Consider the following 12,794-nt stretch of genomic DNA (forward strand, 5'->3'; position numbering starts at 1 on the left):
TTTGGGTACTTTTTTTGTTGGGGTTTTTGTTGTTGTTGTTTGTTTTTTTTTTTAAATTACAGTAACTGTATGTAGGTATGTATATATACCAAATATGCCAGTTTAGGAAGTACTACTTTAGGTTAAAAAATAAAAACACCACAAACAAAATCCCAAACTATGGCCAAACTTTCATGTCAGCAAATAGATTCAGATGAGTGAAATTTAAGCCCAGATTTGTTGCATGCAGTAGCTTTTATATCCGGCTCTACTTAGTCTGACTTCAGTAAACCACGCTCTTCACAGTCAGCTTGAATGCTCTTTGGAGTTTGATTAATCACATCAAACCCCCTACAGAACACCCAATACTATTTATGGACTTGTTTAAAGACTAAAATTAAATCTCTGTTTGTTAGTCTGATTTTAAGACTCGCTTCTGAAGCCATAATACCAGTATATGATCATTTCCTATAGCTCTTAAAAGGGGCAACAGTCAAATATCTGCACACACGTACACACACAATTGCTGAAACAATGCAATCTAGCAAAACTGCAAGCTAAAAAAGTTACTTGAATACACAAAGTGCCAAAGATAATAATTTTAAAACCTACAGCGAAGTACTATGGAAGTCTGCATCTTTAAAAAGAGATTCCAAGAAACACAAGAATGTAAGTCAAAGCAGCTGAGTTCATCAGTTCTTAATTAGCTTCCTCAGATGAGCCAACCTTAACACAAAAACCGTTTCCCTGTAAGCCCACATGTCAGCCTGTTACATGAACAAACATACAAGAGTATCCTATACAACCTCATTTTCTAGGTGTTCTGGCCTTCATCCCCTTATTGCAGCATGCACAGCAGTTTTCCATAAAACTGAGTTTTTAGGTCCTTAGCAAAGTTTTGCTGGATGAAGAAAAACTGCTCAGGTCAGCCATTTGTTAAAAACAAACATCTTTCTGCTTCGTGTCTACTACAGTATGGCATTCTGAAGGTTCAGAAGCAGCATCCATTTTGTTAACAAAAAAACCCATTACCCAGACAGTCTAAAGAACCAACAGAAAGGTGTAAGAGACATTCAATTCTTACTGCTTCTCAATTCTGAGAAAACAGTACTTTATATTATGTAAATCAGAAACATCTATTGTACATTTCTCCTCTGCTTTAGCCTTTGTGTCTAAAACCACCTGTGTCCACTATGAAAAGTTATAGTTGAAAGTTGAGTTTATAAAAAAGTATGCTTCTATAGGCTTTCTGCCTTCCACTAATCTTGAAGACAGTCTGGATAAATAACATGCCAGTGATTCTCCAGTGAAAAAACACAGCAATCGTATGTTGATGCATAAAGGGACTGGCTGTCCAAAATTACAAGAAACAAGTGGCTAAGGATTAGCCTAGTACTATCTTCTATTCATACTCATCTGATTAAAATTTTAAAGCTTTAGTTTGACCCCACTATTCCATATCCAGGTACCAAAATGTCTCACACACACCTTCTCTACTCCCCACCTCCACCACTCCTTTAACTGTCTCTTCCCAGCAAAATCCTGTTAAACCAGCTCAGAATAGTTTTCGTGTTCCTGCTAACAGTAGGTACAATCAGATTACTTTAAAAGATAAAGGAAACATACTGTTGCCCATCTTAAAAGTGGTGAGGGTTTCTTACCTACTACAAACGTGATCTATTAGCAGCGAGACAGAATCTAGATTACTATCTAGTTTCGTATTATGATATAGGCACCGGTCCCGTTGTAGTTCCACAGCCTGACGGAGCAGGTTCTGTAAACGCCTTGGAGGAAGCATCACTGATGGGGGTAGGTAGGCTTTAGAGGAGTTATGAAGAAAAAACAAACACATTAAAAAAAAAAAACAAAACCACTTATCAAGTTACAAGTAAGAGCATACTTTGATTTGAGTGTTTTTGGAAAAGACCTTAGTAAATAAAGTACACAGCTTGTCAAATTTACAGCTATACACCTGGAATTAGAAGCATGAACTCCTGGAAAGCAGAGCGTATGCAAGGCATCTGTAGTTATAGAGTATGTTGTTGTGGTCAACAAGCACCACTTACACAAGCTAACTCGGTATTTAAAAAAAAAAAAATCAGTAAAATTATAAACCAACAGTATCAGTATAAGGAATTACCTATTAACACTATCAAAACAAAGAATACTGTGGGGTTTACAACTCTGATATATAGTATTACAACAGCCACAAGAAAGAGAGAGGAGAAACTGTAATTCATAGTGAAGTATGAGACCACTGTCAACCAATACTAATATCACTAGTGGTTTTAGGCCACACTTCAGTTTTCACCTCTCACTACAGCAAGCATCTGTAACACACACACACCCCCCTCCCAGAACCACACATTTAATCACCAAGTTATACCATCACTGCATGCAGCAGAGGTAAAAAAGTAAGAGTTCTATTGCAAACAGTTTATCAGAGACAGCAAAAGGTTAGGTACAGAAGACAAAAGGGTAAAGGCACCTAAAGGCATCCCCATTAACCAAGAAATACCAGAAAAGCAAACAACCAGCAAACACAGGTAAAGTCAATTCCCTGAGATATGTAAGATATATGGGATTTACAGAGGTGAGAAGAAATGCTAAACACTAGAACATCTTACTCTGGAGTTTGTCCAGAAGTTTAGATCTGGAAGCTGTTCCTTTCCCTTCCCATTCTGCTTTTGCACGCAAGTCATCTGCATGGCTACACATCAGGTACCTGTTTAAAAAAAGGGCACACACACCAACAGACCAAGTCTTTCTGGAATCATTTGTTTCACTTTTGAGCATGATATAGATTATAACATTCTTATTGATCTGGAAACAGGTGACTTAAGCTTGAGACCAATAGGAAAAAGGGTAGGAAACTATTTCAGAGGAAAACACATCTTTAGAACAAATGTCTACACTAGCCATAGAAAAAGAAAACAAAACACAAGCGATTTTAGGGAAGGTAGAAATAACTTATTTTCATCTCAGAACAAACCAGATTATATTTACCTACTTAATTCAATTATAAGGTAGCTGGCTGATAATTCTCAAGATCGAATGACCATACATATATATGTACTAATTTGGGCTCTAGTAGTATAAAAGTAGATAATCATCAGGTTGTTTTCAAGCATCTGAGACAGAACACTGTCTACTGAATAGCATTCTCTACTCAGCATTTTATCATATCTCACTACAGCTTATTAATCAACAGGATAATAGCTTTAACACAGCTTGAGCCTTCACAACGTCAGCTATCAAAAGCCTTAGAAAACTTCAGTGCAAGGGCTCTCAGAGTCCAAACACTTACCCACTGAGGACATGAATGCGTTCTGTATTATATTTCAGAGGCGTCAGTTCACAGCGTAGAACCTGAAGTGCCTCCAGGACCTTGCCATCCTCCAGGTATTCCAGGTACTTCTGCTGCAGCAGCAAAAACTTCATCCTCTGACATGACAGAAAGCAGCAGTCAGGGGAAAAAGGTTGACTGAAGTTTCAGAAAACGTTTGAGCCTAAACAGAACAGTAGAAACCATTCTACTATGCCCTTCAGAAATACAGCTCTATGTAATGTTTCATTACTCAATTTCTTTTGCTGGGTTTTCAACAACATTGTACCAATTAAGTTACCCGTGAATTTCCTCCCTGACTGATGGGGCTGTAAGTATATTTTTATCTCATTCCTCAGATCCCCCCTACAACTTGTCTCATTTTTACTCACTCCTTTTAGCCATCATTCTTCAAACCTTGAATTAGACAGGCTCTTCAATGTAAGATTCAGTCAAGAAAGTGCCCAAAAATCAGCTATTCACATATTTAAGATTGTATGACAGCACAGAACACAACAGGCCAACTCAACAAGTTCTCACACTGCTTACATAGGAGCAGACAAGGATTGTTTGCATAGCTGCATAACATATAGCAATAGCAAATTGACACTGCCCGAGGTTTTGTTTTGTAGTTCTACCTTAAGTTGTTTTCCTTGGGTGGTGTTTTCAGGATTACAGAAAAAAAAATACAGTTTCCTATATTTAGGAACCACTTCACCTCTCTGAATTAATCACTGTTATTTCATAGCATTCCTTTCACCTTGCACAGTTTTAGGTTGTTTTCTTTTTTTAAGAAAATAATCAAACATGCTATTCTAACAACAAATATCTGTGGATTAAAAAAAGGAAAATCAGGTATTAATTTACTATAATAAAAAAAGAAGAAAAAAGTCCTAGAAACTTCTAATAGTAATTTAGTAGAAATACAGTTTGGTTGTTTCTAGACGAAACCAACTATCCTGTGTTTGCACATGTTCTTTACTGCTAGCCATTATCAGACAGAAATGACATTTCTAGTCCACAAAACTCACCATGTTAAAGAGGAAAATGTATGTCTTAGAATTTTGGTGACAAACAGCTTGGAGATTATGTGTAGCAAATTACATTCACTTTTCTAATGAATACACCACCAGTTCAATCACCAGTTTCCTTTGCTTTCATCAGACCTCAGGCACCTCACTATTTTCATGCTCATATTTGGTCAATGTTTACTTCGTTTCAAACACACTGCCTGCCTCCTTAAGCAGAGGGATAATTGGGAAGTTTAAGATGTTCCTGTCCTGTTAAAGCTCACATGAAAGTTTAAGGCTTACTAGATGTAAAATCCAAAGTGAAAACATAAAGCATTTTTGTTTCCACAGCTCTTCAAAAGAAGGAAGTTTCCACATACAGTGCTATTAACTTACCACACAGCTTTGTGAAGAATAAAACATGTCACAGTAAAGATGATTTATGTTCAAACATGTCTGTAGTGCTCTGCTGTCCTGTACGTGACAGGCAAACCCATATTACGCTCCCTATCCAGCTCTTTAGTTCATTGGAATTTGGAATTGTTAGACCATCACTGTACAGTTTTTCCAGGTGAGACAACACTTTTTGATGTTCTGACATGTGAAAAACCAAAAGAAAGATATCCCAATTATTTACAACCTCAGTGGTTGGCTCCATGCAGTAGGTCAGCAGACCTCACGCTGTTTGCTTATCTACCAGCAGCAGGAGGGATAAGAGTTTCCTCTACCAGCTGTGCACATGCTCACTAGGATGCCTGGAGATGCTCAGGTAGCAGTCTCATACTGTATTTCACTCCTCTTGGTCACCTCACACTGATGATCAACACCAGATAAAAAACAGTGTGACATTTCCAGTTTGTAATAAAAACTATAATCCTCCACCTCTTCCTTCTCCATTCACTGCATATAATATTTATTAAATTTATACAATATTGCCATTAAATGTGATAGCCTATCTTTTCTGTATCTAATTACTCTTTCTCCCTCCCTGCTTTTAGGACTTGGCACATTAATTTCATTTTGTTAGAGGAAAAAGTATAAAGAGCAGAAAACACCAAAACACAGATTTATAACACCAGTCCCAACAACTCCATGGAATACTGCCACGCAGAATACTGTAGCCAAGTTATCCAAAGAGGTGTAATTTCAGTTTTGGGTTAGAAAGTATAGTTTAAAAAAAAAAAAAAAAGTCAGTGCCGTGTGTGACTTCAGAATATCAGGAATATAAAGGCCTCCAGAACAACACAGTACTACACACTTCATGCAGGAATCTATTGTTACCATAATGGTAAATTAGAATAAAAGATAAGCAGTTTGAAATTGTAATTTATTTATAGCAAAAGGCAGGGAATAAAGTGTGGATAGGGAAGTTAAATTGATATGCTAAGCTATTTTGATAACTGCTCCAAAACTCGCCCTACAGCAGACTCAAACAATGGCATGAATTTCCTTAAGGCAGAAGTCACACTCCAGTGACACCAGATTTCAAGTAATTTTTTAAATCAGGACACTCACTGCCTCCTACTTCTTATTTCTGTGCAACTAGTGACTTTACCGACAAAGAAAGTTCACTGAACAACTGAATTTTATCCTCGTTTTCTCTCAACTACTTTATGCCCTACTAATAGTATTGCTAATTTCTTCCCAACACCACCTTCTCACAATATCCAAGACCATTTTGAGTAAATTACCTCTTCTAGAGCCCAAACAATCTCTTCTAGAAGAAAAGAGAACTGTTTATAATATTTGCAACTGTAAAAAGCACAAACTCCGCTATTTAAGTGGAATAGAGTGAGTATAAAACTCATCTGCTGCAATGCATTCACAAGAGCAGCTTATTCTTTCTCCATATTCTCTAGCTGCCTTACAAAGAAGGGGAATCAAGATTATCAAAATCAAAACCATACCATTATCATCTCAGTGTTTGCAATGGAAATTCAACACCATTACATTCTTTACTATTGAACAGTTTAAATTCAGACACCACCATTGCTTAGCTTATAGAAAAGACTCTTCACCTTGAAGGATCCATGGAAGAGTCCATTCAACAGTTTCAGCACTGCAGTCTGGCTGGTTTTGCTCAGTTACTACTACCTCATCCTGCATTTCAAATCTAAGAGAGGATGAAGTGCATTACTCTGTTGTTTTGACAAGATAGTATCAAAGTGTAGGTTGAACTCTGATTACCCTGGGGCAAAACTAAGACAGAGTTAACAGATTTACAGGGGCGACGGTGTTTGTTTGTTTTAATCTATGTACTGTTAGCATCTTGCTTTCTTCAAAATGTAGCCTTTGATTACTAATAGGAATACGTAGTACTGCACTCCTTCATTTTCCTAACTGTCAGTAGGAAAACCCCTTCCAGAATCTTAAATTCTAGGAAGTCTGGCATGCACCACAATTCACCAGCACTAGGTAACCAAAGGTGAAAACCTCAGCAAACACAACTGGAAGATAACAGGACAAACACACTATCACAGTCAAGAACTCAGGTCATTTTGATCACTGGTTGCAGTAGCGAGTCTTCCGAAGTTTAATGATCAAAATGCACGATAACTTAAGTTTAGGATTAGATTTTGGTGTCATTTCTGACCTGCATATTTTAACAAGCTCCACCACAGTTTTATTACCATACTAAGAGTCCAAAATAAGTAAGTAAACATTGCTGAAACAACTATTCTTTGAAGTTAAACAGGTAACTAAAAGAAATGCTGAAATTATTAGCTGATGTTTCAAAACAAACACAATAGCTATCTACTTACAGTCTGCAGAACTAAGACCTCAATTTTCATTTCCTGTAGTCTATTACATTTGATAGTCTTCTAAAACACTGATAAAAGCACTTAAAGCCAGCCCAAAACTTAAACGTAAGATTTTATATGTAAAGGGCAGAAAATATTCTGATCTACAGAATATAGAAAGGAATTTAATGAGGTTTCAACCATACCAAGTCCTGCCACATGGACAGTAACTAATTCCAACAGGGAACTGCCCTTAATGCTTGTAGCAAGAGGGACACCATACAGGCAGGTGGAGCACTTTGCTCAAACAATACAGTAAAAAATGTTATTTATGTATTGCCTGCTGCAGACTGTATACCTCCAGAACAAGTAAAGAGGACAATTTGAAAGTATATTCTAGATGACTGTAAAGGAATAATCTCCAGGTTTCTTCCTAGGTTCAATTAGTTACCCAAGATAGATACCATAATGTGCTTGAGTAGCCCTAAAATAAGCAAAACCTCCGGCTGGCTTGAAGTTGACATTTTCTAAGCATTACTCAAGGAAAAACATCATGCTTGATCCAACTAAAGTTTTCCTACAGATTGTCTCAAGACATCTGTATCTTATATACTGGAAAAGTAAACATGACTAATCACATACTATATAACACACAGTTGTGTTGACACAAATACAAATAGAAAACTATCCTGTGTGCTACCACACACCCCCCATATCAACACACTGCATCAAAGGTTTAAAAATTGAGATCAGCCATTTCATGTTTAGTGTTTTCACCTGTAGAACTTAGAGCGCTTTGCAGAAATAGTAAAATAAAACACGAGTAGAATTTTTAAAATACACATGTATCCCCTTCACTGACCAGACATTTCAAAAGCAGCTATTTATCCTGGTCATTTTGTCCAGGTCACATTAACCATAAGTGGAAAAAAAAAGCCAACCAAACCACAAACCAAAACCAAACCACAAAACACACACCCTACTTTGTTAAATACTCTGTGTCATCTAAACTTTTAGGCACCCATTCTTCTTGTACGCACACATTTTGAAACATCTAGTCATACAGCGTGAGTCACAAGTCAGGAGTCAGGAAACACAAAATCTAATTTTCCATTTTAGAGTTACCTGCAGCAGCATCTTGCTTGGACTTTCCCTGATCAACACATTTATCACCTTCATTAGCTCTGACTTGACTGCATTTGGATTACCTACACAGCACAAAGCATCCCTCCTTACCTTAACCTGAGGGTCTTTCATTAGTCTTCCAGCTGCTGATTACACTAATACCTACCCCAACCTCAACCATGTACAAAAAGCTGGACAGGGAGGAAGGCAGAGACAGAGTGCACACAATGGAATGCACACGAGCTCAACTTAACATTGCAAGTCATGTTGTCTTACTAACATGCACACACATGTAAGATATTTAAAACTGTTACCTGTTCTAAACTATATGAAGTTTATATAAAGGAGAACAACTTCGAAAAAAAAAAACCCAGTTAATATTTGGTTCAGGTAAAGTTCAGTCTAAACCAAGTATTTTTATTGCATCAAGTTTTCTGGAAGCAGTTAGACATCAACATTAAAGAAGAGTACGCTTTCAGAGCCCTCCAAAACAACAGAAGGAAAACATACCCTTTTTCCTCAAATTCAGTTATCCAAAAAGTACAGTGCTCATAGTCAGTTAAACCTTGACTCACAGACAGGCAAAACACTAATACTACAGATAAACTTCATAGCTTCACATGTCAGAAACATGAGAAAATCTGTTTCAAATGGCCATTCATATTCACATACAGCAGCTTCATAATTTCAGTCCGCACAAACAATTGAAAGCTGCATGCAATATTCTAAACTATTTCAAGTCTGAGAAAAGAGAAAGCACCGGTCTAATTAGGAGGTGCTAAGGTTTGACCGAATTAATAGAAAAGAGTGCAAACTTCTGTCAAGTACCCTCTGATGTTTTGTTAAACATCTGTTTTCCTACTTCACTTCCTGTTCTCTCTTTCTCTCCCTCCCCCACCAGACAGGAAATTGTCTTGACAACAAATGAATCAGCTAGAAGTGGAACTAAGCAGCCATCAGCTGATTCCTCATTGTTTACAGTCACAGACACTTCAAAAAGACTTGCTACTGTTTTCTTCCTAAGTGACCTTAGCTGTTCTAACTTCATTTCATTAAAATAAACGTTTAAACACAACAGAACGAGCTGTTTGAAGAGCCAAGTAATGATTTTCATCTTGAGATACAAAAATCAAATCAAGAAACACTTCACTCAAAGCAACTGAAATCATAACAACACATATCGTAATTGTTAAGTCACAGGATCTACCAACCTTCTATTTCTAGATTTATCTTTTTTAAAAAAGGAAAAAAAGGCCAGCCAAAGAGAAAAAGCTGTAAATAAAATCCCAAACAGCAATACAAATGCATTTGCTCTTTAAAAGCCATCTGGAAAAGCAACAGTATTGTTCATAGTGTATAGCAGCCTCTATATTCTTGTAATGTGCTATTACAAAGCCAACTCCACATTAGTATTACTGCATTTTATTTCTAAACTTCTCTTCCCCCAAGAAAACTTAACTCCTATAAACACAGAGATTGTGAGAAGTATTTCAAGTATTCAAATTAGGATAGTGACAGGATTTATATTTTATCAGTTAGGTATGTTTAACAGAGTTTAAACATTCAGTACACTAGATCTTAGCCCCAGTACTTTTGGGCTGCCTATCTCACGTTCTAAAACAGAATAAAAAAAGTTCAGATTAGTATGACATATGAGATAGCATGCAAGTAGCTTAAAGTAAACAAAAAAAACCAAAACAACAAGAACTATGGACAACCAACTCCATAGTGAGAGATTACACCACTACAATTAGTTCAACTACACAGCTCTGAAAGAGTTCAAGTGTGCCTCTTACCACAATTGCATGCGGAGAATGCACTAAGGCCTTAAGTTCATTCAGGTCGTTCTCAGCCTGCAGAAATCGGTATAAGAAAAAAAAAAGTATATAAGGAGGGTGGATTTTGAATTCTCTCACAGATACTATAAATTTAAACAGTGGTTAATACAGTCCTATAAGCCCTACGTTACCTTATCCCATTCTCCTTCCATGACATGATTGCGGAATTTGGTAGCAGAAGGATGTTCTAAACGACATCCTGACTCTTGCATGAGGAGATCAACAGTCTGGCTGCAGGAGAGATACAGTGTAAAAAAACCCGACCAGTTTTACCCTCACAAATACACCGCCTGCTATGATAACAGTTTACTATATTTTAAAGTCAATTTAAGAAAACAAGAACACTATGACCAGATTCAGATGCTTGTTCAGAGAGAGGATCTCAGTTGTCTGAGACAGGTAAACAGCTACCTCTACCTAAAGCAAGTTGTCAATGAGCTTGAAAGCTTCGCTGAAGTACCATGAAGTCTGTGACTTACCAGCCACCACAGCCATCCCTGCATAGAAGATAAACTTCATGAAGGAAGATACAGACTAGAAAGCTGTTAGCTATTGGTTGCTATCCCTGGACCCCTCCCTGCCTCCCCCCCCCATAAAAGAACACAGAAAGCTACGACATCTGTCACAGGCCTGATTTTTTCTTCTTCCTCACATCTTAAAAGACTGGCTCCTTAAAAAAAAATAAACAAACTCATGAACCTGTAGCCCTCCCCCTTTTATACTAAAAATAGCTTATTTACTGTGGTGTCGTCTATGAATAGTCACGAGTTGTCTGCTGCTGTAAACTTGCCTCTTGTGTCAGAGGCAATTTATTTTATGGGATAAGTTCTTTATAGCTGACCCATTCCGCAGTGTTTTGAAGATTTCTTTTGTGGTAGCTACATAAACACTTCACGGGACTTTTCTAGCCTCCTTCCAAAATTATGACATGCTAGCTTTAGTTTTACTCACAAAGTGAGTGTTGTGATTAAATACTTAAGACTTCCCTTACTCCACTGGGAAATCATTTTCCTAATTCTGATTTTAAGAAATGGCCAACATATTCGTTTGTTGTTTACAAGTGAAATTATTACCAAGAACACGTGTCCAGCACAAATCTACAGAGGCCTTCACCATTTACAGGGCCAAAGGTTTTCAGAGTGAGACCAAACAGCCTCTTTAAGTGGCAGTTTACTTTGTGCTCGCTTCCTGTGAGCTGACAAGCCAAATCTTGGAGCTCATCTGCGAAAAGCCGCCCCCCCACACCCAGCTGCGGGCTCCATTATGTTTACCAGATAACTTCTCCCCCACTGACACATTTGTATTGATCTACCCTTATCGGTGTGCAACTCGACTTCCATATTGCCATTCCTGGCAGGGGAAGCTCCCGTCCTGCCGCTTCGCAAAGGCACCGGCCCAGGCTTGGAAAACACATCTCCGGCTCCATTTTTTTCCAGGAGCGGGCCTGCCCCACGGCTCTGCCTCACACCCGGGCACTGCTCTCCCATCTTTGCGGACTACCAAGCTGCGACAGGGCAGCTCTGGCCACCAACCCCCGCTCCGGAGGTCCCTTTTCCCTCCCCTCGCCTCTGCTCCCCGCTCCGGGCAGCCCATCCTCCGCGGGGACCCCGCGCAGGACCCTCCCCGCGAACACAAGGGGAGGACGGGGAGCGTGTGTGCGGGACTCCCCCGGCCCCGAGGGGACCCTTCGGTCGGTCGGTCGGGGCGCCCCGGCCAAGGAAGGAAGGACGGAAGGAGCCTCCCCCCCGCCGCTCCGGCCGCGCTGTCCCTCGCCCACCGCGGCCACTTACTTGAGCCCCAGCCCGTGCAGGTGCTGCCCGATCAGCCGGATCACGTCCTCGTCGGACTGCGAGAGCCGCTTCTTCTTCTTCAGGGCGCTGCCGCCGCCGCCGCTCCCCCCCAGCTCGGCGGCGGCCGGGCCGGGCCCCCCGGCGGCGGGCACCCCGTTGTTGACGCCGAGCCCGCCGGGGCTGCCGCCGCCGGGGCCGCCGCTGTTGGCCGAGGGCAGCAGCCCGTTGGCGTGGGCCAGCTGGTCGCCGGCGGCCGTGCCCGCCGAGGCCTCGCCGTTCTGGGCGCCCAGGCAGCCCAGCTCCGGGCCCTGCGGCGGCGGCTGCTGCTGCTGCTGGCCCCCTCCCGCCCCGTTGGCCTGCATGGCGCTGCTGGCGATGCCGCCGCTGCTGCTGCTGCCTCTGAGCGGGGCGGCGGTGGGGGCGAGCCCGGCGGGCAGCGAGGGGGACTGGGACGAGGTGAGGCCTGCTCTGCCCGCGGACGCCCCGGGCTCTCCTGCTCCCTCCACCGCCGCCGCCGGGGAGGCCCGGGCTTTCTTCCGCGGGGGCGGGGAGGCTCCGCCGGTGTCCGAGTCGGAGGAGGAGGAAGCGGAGGCCAGAGTTTCCTCGCCGAGAGCGGCCGTGGTGGGAAGCCGGGGGGGCGAGGAGGGGGAGGCGGCGGGGGCGAGGGGAGGCGGAGCGGGGCCCTGCGCCCGCCGGGGGTCCCGGAGGCAGCGCCGCCGCCCGCTCGGGGCTCCCTCTGGCGATGGCGGCCGCCGCTGCCCTGAGCCCCCGCCCGGCAGCCCCAGGCGCCCGGCCCGCTCCGCTCGCTGCCCGCCGGGTTTGTCTCCTCTCAGCCCAGCTGCACCTAATGGAGTCCGGGCCGGGACGTCACAGGAAATTCCTGCACTGCCCCCTACACACACTTCCGCCGCCCGGGGCCGCGGTGGGCACGGCCCCACGGCTGCCGGGGGGCGGTGGCGGGGCGGCTCCCGAGGGGCACAGGGACG

At 41.8% G+C, this 12,794-nt stretch overlaps 1 protein-coding gene across 2 annotated transcripts in view; it reads right to left on the reverse strand.

The window, feature by feature from the left end:
- The window catches only part of WDR26 (WD repeat domain 26), a 43,600-nt gene extending 31,109 nt beyond the window's left edge, over nt 1–12,491 (reverse strand). Inside the window, exons 1-6 of one of the 2 annotated variants that reach the window (XM_027681777.1) lie at nt 11,809–12,266; nt 10,150–10,249; nt 9,977–10,033; nt 3,287–3,423; nt 2,607–2,704; nt 1,641–1,797 (exon numbers count right to left, since the gene is read on the reverse strand). In XM_027681777.1, the coding sequence (XP_027537578.1) occupies nt 1,641–1,797; nt 2,607–2,704; nt 3,287–3,423; nt 9,977–10,033; nt 10,150–10,249; nt 11,809–12,170 (911 nt within the window). In that variant the 5' untranslated portion in view covers nt 12,171–12,266. Of the gene's footprint in view, nt 1–1,640; nt 1,798–2,606; nt 2,705–3,286; nt 3,424–9,976; nt 10,034–10,149; nt 10,250–11,808 lie in introns of both variants that reach the window. The other variant, XM_027681778.1, reaches the window with a different exon arrangement.
- Between the last annotated feature and the right edge of the window lie 303 nt (nt 12,492–12,794).

This window comes from Neopelma chrysocephalum, unplaced genomic scaffold, assembly GCF_003984885.1.
Source record: "Neopelma chrysocephalum unplaced genomic scaffold, ASM398488v2 Primary Assembly neopelma1_61b, whole genome shotgun sequence".
Classification (NCBI taxonomy): Eukaryota; Metazoa; Chordata; class Aves; order Passeriformes; family Pipridae; genus Neopelma; species Neopelma chrysocephalum.